Source organism: Balearica regulorum, chromosome 13, assembly GCF_011004875.1.
Source record: "Balearica regulorum gibbericeps isolate bBalReg1 chromosome 13, bBalReg1.pri, whole genome shotgun sequence".
Taxonomy (NCBI): Eukaryota; Metazoa; Chordata; class Aves; order Gruiformes; family Gruidae; genus Balearica; species Balearica regulorum.
The window spans coordinates 19309254-19327853 of record NC_046196.1 but is presented as its reverse complement, the minus strand read 5'-3'; the positions used below and the strand labels follow the sequence as shown (position 1 = coordinate 19327853).

Sequence of the window (18600 nt, the reverse complement as noted above, 5' to 3'; positions counted from 1 at the left end):
ACTGCTTGTATTCACAAAGCTTTGCACAACTTTGCTGAATTCTGTGTTTTGGAAACACACAGCAAAACCTGTGTGAATTTCTGGCATTCCTCAGGTCCCTAAACCAATTTAGTCCACACTGACAATCCGTTGTGGTCTGGTAGGGAACGTAAAGTATAACACTTAAACAAACTGATGGTACCTTAGTTATCTGGCTCGTCACTACTATGTTTTGAATGTTGACTCTTAAACAGGGAGCAGTAAGTGTACTGATATTATGAAGTGTGTATGCTGTTTCAGTTGTCATTCATCTGTCTTAGTGCTGTGCAGCTGATTTTAATGATGAAGGGAACAGGTTCATTATACACAAGGCTGGGCTTTCTCCCCAGTGCAGGTACTAGAGTCCTTAAGTAAGCTCTTAGTTGCAGAAACCTTTTAGAGTTCAGTCTGGGAAGATGACGAGGAAGACAAGGATACTTTGAAGGGAGCAGGGAAATGAGAAAGTGGGAAAAAGAGAGAAATTGTTACCTTTAACAGAACGTATTGTAATTCTTAGTTTAAACATCTGTAAAATGTGGGTGGTCATAATGAGCAATGATTTTACAATGCTTTAAAAATAAAGACATTTCTGACAGCTTTCTTTTAGGAAAGATTCATCAGATTGTGGTACACAGATACTGACAACAAATCTAAATATATTATTCACCACGATTCTGTTCTTGTTTCTGAGACATTTGTGTATTGTTCACTACCAGTGATTAATAATGTGAATTATGCATTTATATTAAAGAATAAATTCTCTGGTTGCTGAACCTTAGTACAAAAATATTTCTAATTCTTACCTCAACTTCTACTCTTGTGAACAGCTGACACAGCGTCATTACACACAGCTCTTTTCTGCAGGCAAGGAAGAAAGAGGAAGAAAAATACACTTATTTAAAAAACAAAGTACGTGCATGTCAGTAGATAAAATTTCGTAAAGCATTGACAAAAAACCAGCCAATACTGGTAAAGTTTTTAAGTACCTTGCAATGAAGTTCCCTGAAATGATGCTTTCGACATTTTTTCTACAGGGCTTCTACATCTACCTGCTGCTTGCTCATGGGGCAGGCAACTTGTTGTCATGCATATTAACAATATTCTACACTTCTTTGGCCAGCAAAATGTGTATATGTTACTTTATCTTTAAAGAGGTGAATACATATGGGGTTTTAAAGCTTTAAGAGCTTTGATTCTGAGAAGTAGCTTTAACTTTTATCTTTCATCCTCTCATCTGCAAAATAGGACCAGTAACTTCCTTCTGCAGAACTGAAGCAAGGATTTGTTAGTATTTGCTAGCCATTTTGCAAATTATAGTAGTGTTTACACAAGTGTGTTCATGAAGTGTCAGTATGTTCAAGATCTTCAGTGCTTTTAAAAAAAGTCACAAATTTTAGTATCAACAGGTAGGGGGAGGAAGAAACTGCGAAAGAGAATGATCACTTCCACTTCTGACTTGTTCTTTTCACTGTGATTTTTAAGCAGAAATGCACATTTGCTCTTTACTTTAAATCAGGTAAATGATAACAGCAAACCTTCAAGCAATCTTTCATCTGTTCTTGTTTTGGATGAAATAAAAAAGAGAAAAGGAAAAGCCAGAACAACTAAGGGATCCTTTCTACTCTCTCCAGGAATCCACTCTTACTAACACATAATATTAGGCATTCCTCCCAATAACGTACTAATGTAAGAAAGAAGTAGTAAGTGAAAGCAGAACCTGGGTCAGGAGGTTTCTGAGAAGGAGACTGGTACTGTCCTGTCCTGGCCACAATATCCAGGAAGTTTTACAAAGAACATGACAGTTCCGTATTTTGTGATCTGCAGGTTTGCGTGGGGGATGTTCTTCTCCCGGTTCCAGTTACTTTTGTTAAGAATCTCTAGATTCTACCCCATTCATCCTGTCTTTTCTTGTGATTTTGCCAAGCTGTTCCTTTCATCTTCTCACAGGTTTGGATTTGAGCCTTCATCATTCATCCACCAGGCTTAGAGCTGTTCTCAAGTTTTAGTGAATGGGCAGCCTCCTCCCTTCCACATTTCTTTCTTCACCTATTCCTACACCATCTCTCAAATGACATAGCTCCTTTTCAATCTTCCCCAAGCATTTCCCTCTCATAAAAACAGATCTAGAAGAACACATGTCTTGGCTTAGCTGAATCTGTTTGGCAGACAGTTTAGCAATGGGGAAAAAATTCTATATGTAATTTTCAGTAGAATTAAGAAACTTACAGTGAATAGCCCTGCCATGTCCAGGTCACAGTATCCTAAGGAAAAAAATAAAACACAGAAATGTATGACAAAACCAGATGAAAGTTAGAGAGCAGATAAGTTACAATATAAAACAGGCACCAGTTTAGTAAAAGCAGATGATGGGATTATAGTCCTGTAGTGAAAAATACATAAAGGTGTCAAGGCGACTAGGATTCCTTGCCTTAAAAAATTTGGAAATGAGCATGGCAGACTTTTGATAATATCAACAATTAGGAAGAAAATTTGTGTAGTTACTTAGATATTTAAAATCATTCATTCTGATCCAAACAATAGAAGTAGGGAAAAAAAAAATCTAGTAAGACTCTCCTACAGGACTTTACCAGTCCCTTTAGAAAAGCACCCTCATAAATATATTTGATTTAGATTTAAGGATATTTCTGCATAGGTCATCTATCATGCTTTTTCTTTGCTTTTTTTTTTTTTTTTGCTTTGCTTTTTTCTTATTTTATGTTTATTACTTCCTGTATAAAATTTTCACAATGTATACTGCAGATCCTTAAATCCTTTCAGGGAAATGCAATACCAATCCGTTTTAGTGGTTCACTTCATTGTTTTGAAATTGATCTATAAAAAGACTTTACAAAGGAATCCTTGTAAATAACAACAATAACAATTACTTGTTTTTCATCTTAAAAACTATTAGGAATGAAAAGTTTGGTCTTTTCTGGATTTGTTGGATGACCAGATAATTTAAAAAAGTGAACAAGTTGCTGGGCTCATGTCCCAGCATTACACCTGTCAGTGAGGCAGAGCCATATGTCTGTACCCCTATTCTTGGCAGAAAGTGTAAACAGTTACTTGGCAAAACAAGGGCATGTTGCATGAAAAGAACCATCTGCAAAGCTGCCCTCCTGAGGTGCCTGAAGGGGAGGGTGTCAGAGGTACTGCATGGCTCAGCTTTGCTTTCGTTCAGAAACTTTGCAAGCCCCTTTGCAGTAAGAGTATTTTGAGTTTAAACAAAAAAGGACTAGAAGGGAAGTTGGGTGCATTTTAGACTTCAAAGTACAGGCTCTGTGGCTTTGCAGGAAGTTTCTAACTTCCGCTGCAATACTTTCCCATGCTCCCTCTTACTTTAACTATAGCTAAGAAGCCCAGCAGTAAGTTTTTCACAATCAGAATAGCAACTACACCATAGCGACACTTGGAAAGTCCGGCTGCTTCCAGGAGCTCTCCAATGCTAACGCTCAGGACAATAGACTCTTCAGTGACAATGCAAAATATTTATCGTAGGTACCATTTAAGTCAGGATTTTGACTTCCGTATTACTAGTTAGTTACAGAAGAATGTTCTGCTTACCAGCTTGTTGGGGTATCGGAGCAACACAGGTTGTACAGGGACTCGTGGAAGAAAGGCACCTGCAACCACAAATCAGAATTGATCGTTAAGGCTAAGCTTAATGGAGTGGTTGGGAGTTCTAAGTATTTCATGTAAGACATGGTATCTGGAAGGAGGAATTTTTAAAAAGACAAGAACAGTGGGAAGTGTTCTTTTTGTTGTGGGTTTTTTTTGGGTGTTTGTTTTTTAGTTTTTTGTGGGTTTTTTTTGTTGTGGTTTTTTTTTTTTTAAATCAGCAGTGCAGCTAGGAAGTTGTCAGACAGAAAAGGGTTAGTCTCCATTTCAAGGAGGAGAAAGCTGCCTAAGATTCCTGGACTGTTCAAACTCATTTTCTATTTATTATCTCCCCATTGATTGGCATTCATTTCAAAGGATTAGATGCTCACAAAGCTGTCGAACATTTCCTGAATGTTTCTCTGTTCTGATCATCTTCATAAGCGATACGCATATAGTACTGGTTTTGTAACTTTGTACCAAATTGCTGTACAACAGTAAGAAAGTAGAGCGACACGGCTTTAACTGAAGTGCAGCACAACAATCTAATGATCAATGATGCTATCAAGTACCTTTCTGTGTTAAAAATAATCTATTGGCCTGCCTTGCTAAGCACTATGCGAAGAGGTTTTGTAACTTGGTTGCTAAGTCTTGCATGGCAAAATTGACAAGAATCTAAGACCACACGACCGTAAGCTGAGCTAAAAGAACATCGTAAGTAGCATCCGTTTTGGTAGTTCATCTCATAATAATTGCAGTCAAGTTTCGGGGTAAATAAATTATATGAAAACTGTACCCAGAAAAAACCCCAACCAATTAATGGTATACATCATAGGTATTTTGCATCCTACAAAATACTGTAAGTCAGAAAAGTAAACTGACTAGTATAAAGTAGTGGGTTTAAAGCCACTGACACTTTACTGATGTAAGACACTACTACAGTGCTGTTGTGGATGATGTACCTGCAGAAGTTACAGACCTTATTAGTACAACCAAATTAATATTTCACACGTTATTTTCCAACAACGATGTGACAAAATCTCTCACCTTGTTTAAATGTGATCAGGCAAGATCGGTTTGTGCAGGTGCCTTCTGGGAAAATCAGTATCTTGGATTTAAAGAGAAAGAAGTACATATATACACACACATTTCATACAAAGATTATACTTCAGCATGAGTTACAAAAAGGCTGACTTTTTATGCAAGCTCTGTGACATGTTACATTGCATCACAAGAATACTGTTACTATTTCAAAAATAAATGAACAATTAAGTGAAGGATGCTCACAGTAATATTAACCTGATCCATCTTGATTTGGGAACAAGTGCTTTGTAAGAGAGGAATTCTGGGGAAAGGCCTTTATCCGTTCAGAAATACAATAAAAAAGGCTTTGAGTGTTTCACTTGAAATGTTTAGTGTTGGTAATGATATGAGAATTGTTCCTCTGCCGGCAGCTCCTTATTGAACTGCTGGGTGTATAAACATCAAGAGTCTGGGCTGACATGAAGTGCATAAGGTACTTGAGCGTTTACAGGCACAGATGCTATCAACGTGAGTCAAAATGCCAGCTGTGATGAGAAGATCACAGCTTGAGGGGTAGCAGCAAAAGGCAGAAAAAGCATGTGCATCTGTGATGCAGAGCTCTGAAGGCATTACACGCAACTACATAGCCTCTGAACCTGAATGACTCAGACACGCCAAATACCCAGAAGGTTTCTGAATTAGTGGCTGAAAGATAACTAGATTAGATGCACAGTCACCTGCAATGTGACACACTGAATCCAGCCCCCTTTGGAATATAAGGAAGCTTTGTGTTTCTTACATCACTATAGGATCATAAGCAGCATTCCAAAAAAACCTCAGCACGAGAACTGGTCTGGATCAAGAGTGTTCAAGGTGTACTCCCACTTCAATCTGAATGAACAGGTCAAGGCTAGATGAAAGACAGCATCATTATGTCACACCCAACAGACACAGGCCGTTCTAAGGCATGATAGCTTCACATACCGATTTACAGTTACGCATTCTGTAATCAGAAAGTGTTCGCTGGTGCTATGCACACAAAAATGGGTATGTCTCTGCTTAGCATATGTCATAAACCTCAGAAAACATGTTAGTGACTGACCAAAGACTAAGTAATCATTTCCTGCTTCCCCTTTGTTTTGGTACAGGGTTGGGAGAAGCACTAATCAGAACGTCACGCTATTAATAAGTGCACGTGTTGCTCTGCCTGTTGTGTTTTGGTTTTAGGGAGGAGGGAATGGGGAATCCAGCTACTCTTTCTTTTCTATTGTGCTAAGAGAATGCAGCCCAGGCACTCTGAAGAGGATATGACAGACATCATCTTGTGGTCAAGTTTCTCAAAAAAAATAAAAGGGTAGGAGGAAGGTGTGGCCAGGGCACAGGACTAGGAATCACCCAGCGACACCCACAGTTGTACTGCTGACTCAGTCTTGGAGATACCCAGATTACTTCACTCATAAACTATTTATGCCATAATACATATCTAGTTCTTATCCCAAGTGCAGGATAGGTGTAGAGCCAGTTCCCCTTTCCTCCCCATGCTGTTTTCAGCAGAGATTAGGTCTATCAGGGCTTTGCTGAAATCACTTCGTCCGTAACAGTTTTCATGTAACTGACAAATTGAAAAAAATAATGGAGGCTCTAAAAATATTTACAGCAGCTTACAAAAATGCATTTATGAGTCAAAGTAATCTAAACACTAACTAAAAGCTTTTTGTAAGGTGCTTGCTAAGTAAAAATGATGCATGAAATGTCTAGATAATGCTATTTCAAAAAAGTGGCAAGTGTCAGTCTTCCCTACTTGAATGTTCTCTGTTTCTAGAGACTACTCAGGAAGTAGAGCAGTGCATTCAGGTCTAGCTGTCACAGAGGTACCTGCTTCTGAAGTCTGTGTTTTCACTTGCCTTTTTAAATTTTCCTCAAGAGCCATTACTGGCACAAAAATGAAGGGAAAAGTTAACTTTTCTCAGTCATTTAGGAGGTATCCAACTACGACTAAAGAGATCTTGTGACTCTAGCTATCGAACTTCTTTGAGTTTTTGAGTAAATTAACCCCTAAGAAAACAAGTCAAGAACTAATTAAAAACACAAAGCATGAGTTTATACACAAATCCGCACAGGATATCTTTGGAGAAAGGTCTTGCATCACTGACTGTATTTGTCCAGCAGCACAGCGATGATACTGTATTGATAGTATCTGAAGGTGACAGGAGACCAGAGTCAATGCAACAGAAGAAAGGAGAGAGCCACTGCCAAATGAGATGTCAGTAGGTTCGCAACTGTTCCACGTCTGTCTGTCTTGCAAAGGATGCAGATTTCCATCCTGGCTCTCTGCCTGTCGTAAAAGCAGCCGAGTTGCTCCCTCAACACTTTTCTCCCTCCTGAGCAACCCCTGCCCCATTAGCTCTTCAGGATGGAAAGCCAACCAAAGCCTAGAAGCGCAACAGCCACTTGCTGCTGGGGAATGACCATGGGGAACACTGTGCACATCAGTAACACTTGCGTCCATGTTAAAATCTTTCTACAATTCAGACCAACCTAAAAGTCTTGGGTTTAATGCATTATTAACCTAAAGAGTGAACTAAGCTTCACCTCAGCTATTCTCCACATATGAAATTGATGTTTTAAGCTTAAGTACTGTTCATGGGAGCTTGGACAGCCTGGGTTACCCATCTCATCAACTGCTCATCCCCTAACTGTTGTGCGCACAGCTTTGCAACATAGCTTCTCGGGCATGAGCTAGCTTGAGAATACTGACCCACATATACCAACGCAAATCATCTGCTACATTGAAGACAGCACGTTACGAGTTGAATAGGGAAAAGAAAAAGTCAAGAGCATCTGCATTTGGAACAGCAATTGGTACTGGCTGCATTTTAACTGACACATTTGTCACAAGAAAACTCTTTCTGGGCACCAGCCTCTTATCTTCCTTTTCTAAACCAGTCACATACCTGACAGCTGACTTCATCTTCGTACCTCAACAGAATCCAGTTCATCTGGGCACTTGTGATATTATGATGCACAGTGAATATGGAATATGAATGAGTAGTACTATATTTATTACCTGTGGCCACTGGCCTCTTGATAATGCTCGCTTAGTTATCTCGGTGACCGTATTCTTTCGTGAATCAGGGTCTTGACGAGAAACTGATACAGGCTGAAGGGAACTTAAAATTGCTGTGAAAGAGATACAAATTTTTATTTGTCTGATACGAGTGCTTAGAAAACACATGAGTTCAAGGCTGTCTTGTAGCAAAAACTTGTTATTCTCATACTAGGAGACAGACTCTGCACAAACAGCTTTCAGACTAAATAGATAAGAAGAGTGTTGTTATTGTCCTCATTCTGCAAAACAGGAGGACATAGAAGACATACCTACACTGCCAGCTGAGGAGCTTTACAGTAGGTATAAACGTGCCAAATTCACGCAAACACATTCTATTAATATTGCTGTTATTTTTCACTGATCATTTCCACACAATTCTAAGGAAGAGACCTGATGGGGTCTCTGCTCTTGGGCCACATTCAGGCCTAACTCATATGCAGACTGCAACCAACAGGTAGTTGGAGTCTATGCTGAAGAAGACAGAGACGTCCCTTTTCAGTTACAAAGGATGCACAGCTTCTGTATAAATTACAGACACCCCCCCCATTTAATTAGAAGTCTACATCAGAATGTGTGGAACTATTAAGATGTGATGAGAAACTTGGGGAAGAATTATCTTCTATTTCTCGCTCCTGTGCTTTTAAGAGATCGATATATTACCAGTTTGTTTCCTACAAAGACACTTTTCTATGTTGCCTACTGAGTTTAGTTTTGGGTTACTGTACAGCCAGCAGAAAGTCTACAGCTGATTCTAGCAGTATGCAAATGGGGATTATTTTTGTGCCAAAAGGAGGAGAAAATAATAGAAGCATGAGTCATCTGATCTTTTCCATTCTCTGCATTTCCTTTTTCAGTAACTTCTCTTTTATTCTTTCCCGGTTTGACTCCCATTAAAAAAAAATCTGTAACAGTGCCTGCAAGTTTAAACTTATAAATATGGTATTTTTTGGACTGCTGTAGTTGGGTCTCTTTTGAAATAACCTTCACTAATCCATGTTCTCCATTTGTGGGCCACACTGTTAAAAGACAGCAATAGAACAGATTTCTCAAGCTACCTACAGGGAGAATGTTAAGAGAAAGCTTCTAGCCTGAGCAGTTACAAAACATACTTTCAGTATAAAGCAAATTTGAAGTGATATTTTACATCTGAAAAAAACCAGCACATTTTTAAACATTTTGACCAATTTATTTGAAAGATAATTTGTCACAGGGATTTCAGTGGAAATAATCTGTCAATATCTTTGGAACCTAAGGATCTAAAAATGTCTTCCCCTAAATCACTTTCAGAGGTAAGTTTTTTGGCCTCCTGTCAAATTGCTGACTTCTAACATTTTATTTTTTCATAAATACTTACTGCCAAATACCGGAGTTGACAGGTTCTCTGCTCTAGACACTACTGATGGCATTCCAGTTAGGGCAGAAATAATGGCATCAAAAAAACTTGAATGGGGAGCTGCAACAAAGATTGGGGCTTCCAGCAGACTTGCTACTTTCCCTTTTACTTTAACTTGGAAACCCATTATGAAGAACAAGGTACGAGTTAGGCATGAGAGGCTTGTCTTGATCATCTGCCTTGTAAACAGAAACAGAAAAATATCATCCATCTTACAGTTAGTACTTGTTTTGTACTTTAAAAGAAAAGCCCATAGAAGATTTCCTAGTTCTCACCGGCGCTGGGGTCAGGCACAGGGTAGCAATACGACTCACTGGGAGAGTGTAGGGCTAAAGGGGAAGAAGTAGAAGTAGGGAAGGGAACATCATCTTTTCATGTTGAAACAAGATTCTAATTCTGATTCTAAAGATCAGGCAATGTACAGCATCTTGCTAAACCCTCCTCCCATGTACTCTAATTCTCTTGCCATATTTTATAGCATTGCAGCATAACACTATTGTGCAGGGAGGGTGGGTAATTAGCAGATTCAGTTTCCTTTTTGTAAGAACTTGGGTAACTCTAATACTGTTCTTTTAATATCAGTTTTAAACAAGTAAGAATAAATGATAATGTTCCGTTACTAGAACATGTTCCCTCAGTAGGGGACATGTTCCCTTCATGGGACTCTCCGTAATCTCTCTGCCTTGTAAGAATTCACTTCCTGTATTGTCTCCTCCTGCGTGCAGCTGCAATGCATCGCAGCTAGAAGGGAACTTCATTACTCTGAGGTCAGAAGCTGAGTGACTGAAACCCAGAACCCACAAAGGCCACTGTAAAATACTCCTTCAAGGGCAACATAGCTAAGAGAGGAGCTGTCAAAGCTAATTTTGTCATAAATTATAGCATAGCAGGAATGACAAAGGTTACACAGAAACTCAGTCTATGTAACATTACCAAATAGTTTTCTTAATGAGTTTCTTTTCTCAAATGTTCCTATCAGTATTATTACTAAAATAAGTCCTGGCTTACAAATAGTCTATAAAGATTTTTATACAGATTTTATTTAGCCTCAAGACAATTGAATATCTATCTATTTAAAAAGCTCCACTATTGTAAAATACAGTCATCAAAAAGCTGCTTCACATAAATGGGCAAAACTAAGATTTGACTGAGGACTTCTCTTTAATCAAAAGGAGGAAAGGAGTAAGAGGGAAAATAAAAAAGCTTTAGGCCCTGGCTTTGTGTTATTAAAAAAAAAAAAAAAAGAGAGCACAGTTTTCACAAATATTGATCACTTTTTACCTTCTCCATCCTTTAAGTGGCACAGATCCTTTTCCAGGGTGACGGAAAGTTGCAATTGATGCAAACAGCCATGCTAGCAGTAAAATGAATGCAATGAATATAGCACGGAGGGGTAGCAAAATGATCCCCTGGAGAACAGTCTGGAAAAAAAAGAGGGGAAAAATCTTAAGAAATGGTATCAACAGGAATGACACTGATATCTGTGTAGTAACATTATATGGACGTTAAAATACTAACATTACTGCTCTGTGATTTAGTACGGAAGGCATTAATGATTCCATTGTTCATATGGGGAAGTCAGTTGCAGCATTTCATTTTCACTTTTGGGTTCTCATTTCAGCTAGAACTGGAACATCTGAGTATTTGAGGTTTTGGGTAGGAAGCTGTTAGACAGAGAGGATAAACAGAGTTTGCTGGCTTTAGTTTATACTTAGACTTGGCCTGCAGCATACAACCAGCTCAGATGAGTCTGCCCAGCTGATACATACCTCCACTACGGAGCCTTCTGTCACTAGCTGCCTGTCTAGAAGCCAGGTGGGATTGTTAAGATGATTAAAATGTACTCTTGCCCTTTCCAAAAGACAAATCTTGTGTTGAGTCACACTATTGCTGCAAGTGATCCTCACTACTACTGCCTGGAGTAGTGCACACGCAACGCAACTTCATTTCCCATAGTTGGGACTTCAGCAAAACGGAATTTTCAGTAAAACTGAACCTGTGGTTTAAGGCAAAGGGTCAGACTTTACGGTGCCGTTGAAGCTGCTGTAGCAGCTCTTGGCTCATTGCCTTTGGAAGCGGTTTGGTCACCACCTGCTGTAAACATAGAGCAGAACCCTTCTGATTATGAAGATTAACTTGTTGCCTCCTGTTTGAAGCATCTTGTGTATTAACCTCTGTGCTAGGACCTCCTTGAGTTTTTCAGAATAAATTGAGAAAGCGTAGTTCCCTTTCCTCCCTGCAATCAGGAAACTGTTACTAGCTTGCTTTAACTTGAAGCAGAAGAAACTATTGAGAGAGTTCTGCTATGGTCACAGACAGCCAAGTTAGGTAGAAAAACCAGTATAAAACAGATCCACGCCTGTTCACTACTTCTTCAGTTCTTCATATATGTTTTTAAGGGCAGCGGAGGGAAGGCGAAACACTAACATGCCCTGGTTGCAAATAATCCTCAAATATCATCCCCAGCAACCCGTAAGGAATTTTTAGCTTGCATTTTTTCGTGCACAGCTCCTGGAAACAGGTGTATTGGCACAAGGTTGTTAACAGGCAGCTGTGGTGCAGGGCAGGGCAGGAGGAAATTCATAATCATTTAACCCCAGTAAATTAGGTTAGAAACTGTATCCTGAAGGTTGGCCTTTGTGGCGCAACTCAGCACTATGCATATTGAGCAAGCACAGGTCTGGGAGGCAGGTGAGCTGTGTTAGCATGCGGAAGTCATAGCCTAGCATTCCTGGTAAGCTAGGAAACGGTTCAACTCCTTTTGGCACCTAATCCAGCTCAGCTACCACTCACCGATGAGGATCAGCTCTATGTACATACATATGCATGAAAAAATACACACCCAAGCAGAATTGTTGTAGTGATTTTTTTTTTTCCAGTTTATTTTATTTGGGCTATGTTTCTGAAAGTCCCTCAAAACTTACATGAGAGTGCATCACTAGTCACAGACTGACAGCTCCACCAGTTCAGAAGTATGGTAGAAGTTACTGAAGGACAGTTATGCTAATGTAATTTCTGCTTGTGAGTGTACTATTTTTTATGCTTTACTACTTTTTAAGAAAATCTACAACTGAAGAACAGTGTTCCTGTCTCAAAATCAGCCTTTCTAGACAGCTCTTCAGCAATGGCTACTTACTGTACAGGAAAAACAAAGCCTTTTAATAATAAGTTTTATAAAATTGTTTGCAACTTACATACTTGAGCTATGATTATTAAGCAACACAGTGGATTTTAATTTACCTCTTCTCTTTAAAAAGGAACAAGTATTTATAGTACATTTGGAATACAAGCATCTTTGAGTATTATTTATCCAAATCTTTGATATAGTGGGTTGGTTCTAATTTTCCTTTCATCAACATGGTCCTTTCCCTCCCCATCAAATCCCTTCCATCTTCATATAATGTCCTCTTGTCAATATTCAGGAAAGGCTCTGGCCTCTGGCTCTAACCTCTGTCATACTGACGAGGATTAACAGGAATTTGGGGCCTTCAGGACTCAGTTCTGTGTTACAAAAGGCACCGTGACAGCAGACAAACATGATAGTGGATGCCCAGTGTAAGTTAGGATAAGCATGAGAAGCAGGTACCCAGTGTTGATGTTTATGTTTTGTAAGCACTGCCATATAGCATGTTTTCAGGAGAGATCTGAATATTCAGGTATGATTATTTCCTTCTTCCTATACAACAACAGTTGTATATAGCTAGCTATGGAATTTTAACCATAACTTCATGGACACCAGGAAAAGGACTGCTCTGGATCACAGAAATGGGTTCAGTAGCTGAGTATGACAGATTTGGCCCTGGAGATCTATTGCTCCCACTCTCGTTGGGGCCAGTTGTGGTGAATCTGAAAAAGTCAGGTAGCAAGTTAAACCAACCAAGGCTTCTTGCTTGTCTCCCAAAGTCAGATGTGTCTTTTTTTTCTCCATATGCATCCTTTGTACTCTGATCAATAGTCCCAGTTCAACATCGCAGCTGCATCCAGAATGGGCAGCATAAGCATAAATCTGTGTGTTTTGACTTAAAATAACTTTTTGCTTCATGAAAAAAGAATATATATGCAGTGACCTACAATGAAAAATAAAGCATGCAATTGCAAAAGCAAAACAATCCCTTCCTCAAAACTTTAATAAATTCATTAATCTATTTTAGGCAGATGTGCAGGTGGTACTGATTTGCTGATGCAAGCTATTAGCTTTCCAGGTCACTGTGTAATGAGGCAGAATTGATTTCTGCTCCATCAGCTGCAGAGCAGGGTAAGAAAAGGACAGAAAAGAGAAAGGTCAAGGTAGGCTGGAAAAGAAGAAGTATAGGAGAAAGACATACAGAAGAAAATACAGGTCCAAAGTTTCGTAACTACTAAGTAGGATCAGAGCCACTCCAGCTTCTGTATACAGCAATCACAAAGACAGAATTATTCTGAGTCATCCAAAGGACCTTTTCCCACATTTGGAATCACCTGTGTACTTTCTAGTTAAGGTGTGTGCAACAACCGCACAGCCTGTCCCTGCGGTTGTTGCAGATGCCTGCAGTAGTCCTTGCAGTCCCGGTCACACTCCCACAGCTGACTGACCCTTCAGCAATACCCAGGATTATACTGTCACTGATGTCAGGAACCGGGGAAAGGGAAAAGCAGGTCTATCACAAAGCCACAGAATTCAGTTTGAAATTTTGTTCAACTTCAGCTGCTGACAAGTTATCTAGGAAGCAGCAGAAGAGCAGGCGGGGGACCAGAGTGAAGCCCAACTCCAACTGAACCCCTCTGACATCTGAAACGCTGATCAGATGGACTGTGTCCCAAAGCAGTATGAGCATAGCAACACAGGGTCTCCCACGAGTGTCCAGAGTCTGTCACAGCTCTGCCAGGCAGTCTAGCTGCTTGCTTCCAAGCATAGGGTTAAAAATAACGCTTTTAGCATGCTGGTTGTGCCATTACATAGTTTGCCATTACATAGTTCACCGTTACCGAAGTCCACTGAGCAGCTCTTCTGAATGAAGTGAAATCTAGTAATGACTTAACTAGTATTTGTGCTTTGCAGTTGCAGTTCAGAAGTTAGGAGGGCAAGTGAGCTATCAGGAGGAACAGAACTAAAACTTAAAAAAGAAAAAAATCCCAACAATGAAATGCAGCCAGCTTCAGTCAGAGGATGGAAACCAGAACAACTGTTTCAAAATCTTATTTGGCACATGCAGATGTTTAGCACAGCACATCTGATCCTTGTTTTGCACATTCTAAAGAAAGACAAAACTATTAGCAATACAAGGAATGGCAAAATATTGTAGAATCTTCTCACTCCACTTTTCAGTCTGGCTACAGCCTATTTCTATATTTGAAGCTGAATGAAATGCAAACAGTTAGCCTGTCTCACTTTCAAGCTCCACTGACAGCAGCCATTACATTCAAGGAGTTCACCAACATGTGAAAATCTAGCTTTGGGCTCCCAGAGAGGGTTTTGAAATTGTTATTTGTTTTTATCAGCGTATGTTAAAGGAATAGTATAGAATAAGAGGAATATAACAAAACAATCATTTAACATGCAAGAATGGGGATACACTACACTTGATTTAAATGGAAAGAGAAGGGACACTTCCCTTTTTTGAAGTTTATAGTAACACTCTCCGGTAGGGCTTTGATTCTCAGCTGGTCTGATACACAGTGCTGGGCAAGAGAGGAGCAGACTTTGACTGGATAAAGCTGACAGTAGGAAGTATCCTAGCCTCTATGGCTATAGGGGAAAAAGAACAGAAGGGAGCAACACACAATACAAAAAGGTTGTCTTTCTTGTGTCTTTCTGCTTTAAAATTCAGTGACCACTGCAATTTTGCTCCAAAGCTCACTAGCACCAGGCCCTGACCCAGCCAGGTGCTTTTTCTTCCAGGTGCACTGTGGAGTTATGTATGGAGTGTATCTTGCTTTAAGACATACCATGTTTTTCATCCCTTCCTCCTGAAGGAAAAAAGTAGAATATATTTATTACAGCTAAAATGGTAATTGTAGCTTCAAATTGCAAGCTTTTGAAAGTAGTCTGTGTATCCTCTAGAAAGAACAGCCAGCACAGAAAGCTGTCCATTTCTGGAACCTCATTAAGAGACTGGTTTCTTTACCTCGGGGTTCATGCCTACAGCTACTGATTCAGATGCACTTGAGATGTGTTTCAGGCTGCTGGTAAAACATAGGGGATAAAAGGATTTGAAATTGTTTTCCAGGTTTCTCACATTTCCTCCACCCAGCTACCTTCAGGGCAAACATTGTTTATAACTTGAGGAAGAGCTATGTGGAACATAAAATATTTAGTTGCACATCAGCCGCAGATATTTGTAGCAATCAGCAGAAAATGCTGCAAGTTCACCTACACACTGATGTCCTCACTGTTCTCACTGAGTTGTCAGTTCCTATTTGGTTCATCAGCCCAATTTTTAAAGAGAATGTTTTTAAAATCAAAGCCCAGAAATACTGCTTGATTTCTTAATTGTAAAAGTACCCTGTAAATCTTGTGTGTGCTTGCACGCAAGTTGCACTGGGACAGCATTCAGCTCAGAAGCCCAATTCAGTTCACCCAGCGACACCAGTCAGTAACCCAGTGGAACTGGGGATACCATACCTTTTTTGTTGTCCACACTGCAATATGGAACCAAGAGATTAACTCCCCCACCCCAGGCTTAAAATCAGCCTAAAGTGAGTTAAGCGTCTGAAACAGGATTACTGTAAAAAGTTATTTTCAATTTTAGCTTATAATATCAGAGAGAAGTCCTCATCATCTTTAGTCTAGAGCTGAGGCACGTGACAGGATGGGTAGATGCACAGTATTGCATTCTTGCAATTCAAACGGGAGGCAAAACAGAGTCAAACAGGACTCCTGTTTTCTCTAGGAGTAATATGTTATCTGTAACGATCGTGCAAGTCTTTTCAAAAGCTTGTTACAAATCTTGCGTTAGACGTTTAAGTTTGCAGTCCATAAGCCCGTGTGTGCGTAGAGCAAGCATTGTTTGTGGACTCTGAGGAACAATGGCTTGAGGAACTTAATTTCAAAGAACAGTGACTTTTTTTATGCTGAACACTATTTTGCATCTTTGCTTTTACTATTTATATAACCTATTCATTTTCTGCTCGCTATCACTAGGCTAGATCAGGAAGCAAACTGTGCCGTAGCAGGGAAGGAAGTGTTCTCACCAGATGCCTTTTCCTGGCAAAGACAGGCGCCCGTTCCCTGTCAGGCAGGCGGGCGGGTTCGGCGGACCAAGGGCCGTTTTTAGCACTATTTGTTCACACAGTCGCATTCTCCCATGGGAAGGAGGTCTTTCTAAAACCACCGCTGACCTTGACACCGCATTGGTGACAATCCCTTGCCTCAGAGGGGCGAAAGTAACGGCTGGTTTAGACAAGCTGGCAGAAAACCGCGCCCGGCACAGCACAGCCAGCGTGCGCCGAGGGGTGACAGCCTCCCCGCCGCTCTGCCCGCTGCGCTCCCGTCCGCACCGATGCGCATCCGAACACCGGGCAGCCCCAGCCCGGCCCCGGCCCGCCGGGCAGGGCGCGCCCCGGCGCCGTCTCACTGCCGCGCCGCCAGCCTTACCCGCAGCTTGTCCCCGGCGCTCAGGCGCCCCGGGTGGACGAAGGGGTTGGGGACGGTGGGCGGGCAGAAGGACTGCTGCCTGGGCAGCGGCAGCACCCGCTGCGCCATGCTCCCGCCGCTCCCGCCGCGCGCCGCCAGCCCGGGCGATTGCGCATGAGCCGCCGGCGGAGCCGGAGGAAGGGGGGGGGAGCCACGGCACCCCGACCTGCTCCGGCCCGGCCAGGCCCAGCCCGCCTCGCCTCAGCCGGCCCTGCCCACCTTGGGGAGCCCCGCCTCAGGGCAGCCCGCCTCGGGGCAGGTGAGGGCGGGCCAGGCTGCCCTCGGCCGCGCTCGGTGGCAGGCGGCGCCGCAGCGACCCCGCCGCGAGCCTCCTGAGGAGACGGTGCTGAGGCGGGAGCTGCCGGGCGGGAACCTGAGGGAGGCGCTGGGGCTTCCTGCCCGCCGCGGCGGCCGAGCAGCCTCGGGAGCCCTGCCCGCTCGCTCCTCTCGCTCCGCGCTGACCATAGGCGTGTACGCCTCCTATGAACACTACAACGGCGGTCACTGAGGCGATGTTTGCTGTGTGATATCGCAGTTGTGTTGTTTACAAGCACTGACTACTCGGAATCAACGCGGTGTGTTATCTGAGACAGAAAAGAGGCAGATGCGGTCATGGCATACAACTGCAGTCGTTTCTAGGTGAAGGATGCATTTCCAGCGCTGCAGAAGGCTGATACAGGGATTCTGGTTTTTAGTAGGTGAGGTCTAGAGATCCGCTGCAGCCTTTCTTTATCTGCTGGGATCACACAGGATCTTGTCCCGCACGTCCGCCCGGTAGGGATGTGCCATGGACAGCCGCTGCCGAGGGCCGCCTCAGGCGGGCAGGCCGCACACCGGGCGTGGGGGCAGTTCATGCAGAGGAGCGCTGTGAAACACTCTGTTCTCCAGAGCCTTCGCCGGCCACACGCCTTCAAACACAAATCCTGCTGTCTCTGGTTTCAACCCAAAAAGAAGTTTCAGCCCAACTCTATTTAGGAAACATGCTTTTAGGTTCTCATGGTAATGCGCTACAATGGTGGGGGCTGAGCCACCAGACTCTGTCTGCGCAGAGTTCCTGGTGTCTTAGATGACCTTGGTTCAGACACTTTGTTTTGTTAGGGTGCTTTTCCCTTTCTCACATCTGTCCTTCAGGTGAAAATATTGATACTTCCTAACACAATGTTAGTTACATGTTGCTGAACTGTTTATATTGCTGTAACAAAAGTAATTATAATAATCTCATAGTTTAGTTCCCAGTTTGATGTGACTGCTCCCACAAAGATATCATCAGAATTAACAAAAACTATTCTAACATTAATATTTATTTGTGTTTTGCAACTGCAGGTGCTTAAGGAGTAATCATAATGATATACTTAGGCTAACTGAAGCCTGTGTATAATGGAAGGAGGAGTGTAGGATTTCCCTTGGCTGGTTTCCAGAGTCTCCCTGTCATTGCCAGTCCTTGCAACCAGCACTGTGCTCTGAAAAACCCAAGATCTGTGTACGGACCAGATCAGCACAATTGTCACCGAAAGTAAGGCTGGGGGGAACTCCAGAGGCGAAAGATCAATTCTACCTCTATCATTCTTGACAGATGATTGTACAAGCTCTTTTTAAAACCCCATGACTTCCCGAGCTGATCCGTTCCAGCACTTCTCTGGTAATATCTTGAAACGATTTTTTCTCTGTCTGGGCAGAGTCTTTCTCATTGCAATTTATATCCATTCTCAGTGGACATGAGAACCGCTCGCTTTCCTCTTTGCAGCTACTTTCTGCACCCTTGTGTTGTGTTATGATTCTCTCAAGCCTTCACTAGACTAAACAATGTAGTGTTTTCAGGTTTTCTCTCCCAGGTCCTAGTTTCTAGAT

At 41.7% G+C, this 18600-nt stretch overlaps 1 protein-coding gene across 3 annotated transcripts in view; it reads right to left on the bottom strand.

The window, feature by feature from the left end:
• LPCAT2 (lysophosphatidylcholine acyltransferase 2) overlaps positions 1–16973 on the bottom strand; it is a 32009-nt gene extending 15036 nt beyond the window's left edge. The window contains exons 1-8 of one of the 3 annotated variants that reach the window (XM_075765359.1): positions 16714–16973; positions 10422–10561; positions 9102–9315; positions 7706–7818; positions 4663–4723; positions 3583–3641; positions 2245–2279; positions 822–876 (exon numbers count right to left, since the gene is read on the bottom strand). In XM_075765359.1, the coding sequence (XP_075621474.1) occupies positions 822–876; positions 2245–2279; positions 3583–3641; positions 4663–4723; positions 7706–7818; positions 9102–9315; positions 10422–10430 (546 nt within the window). In that variant the 5' untranslated portion in view covers positions 10431–10561; positions 16714–16973. Of the gene's footprint in view, positions 1–821; positions 877–2244; positions 2280–3582; positions 3642–4662; positions 4724–7705; positions 7819–9101; positions 9320–9415; positions 9470–10421; positions 10562–16713 lie in introns of those variants that run through there. The other 2 variants (XM_075765357.1, XM_075765358.1) reach the window with 2 other exon arrangements.
• Positions 16974–18600: the final 1627 nt, after the last annotated feature.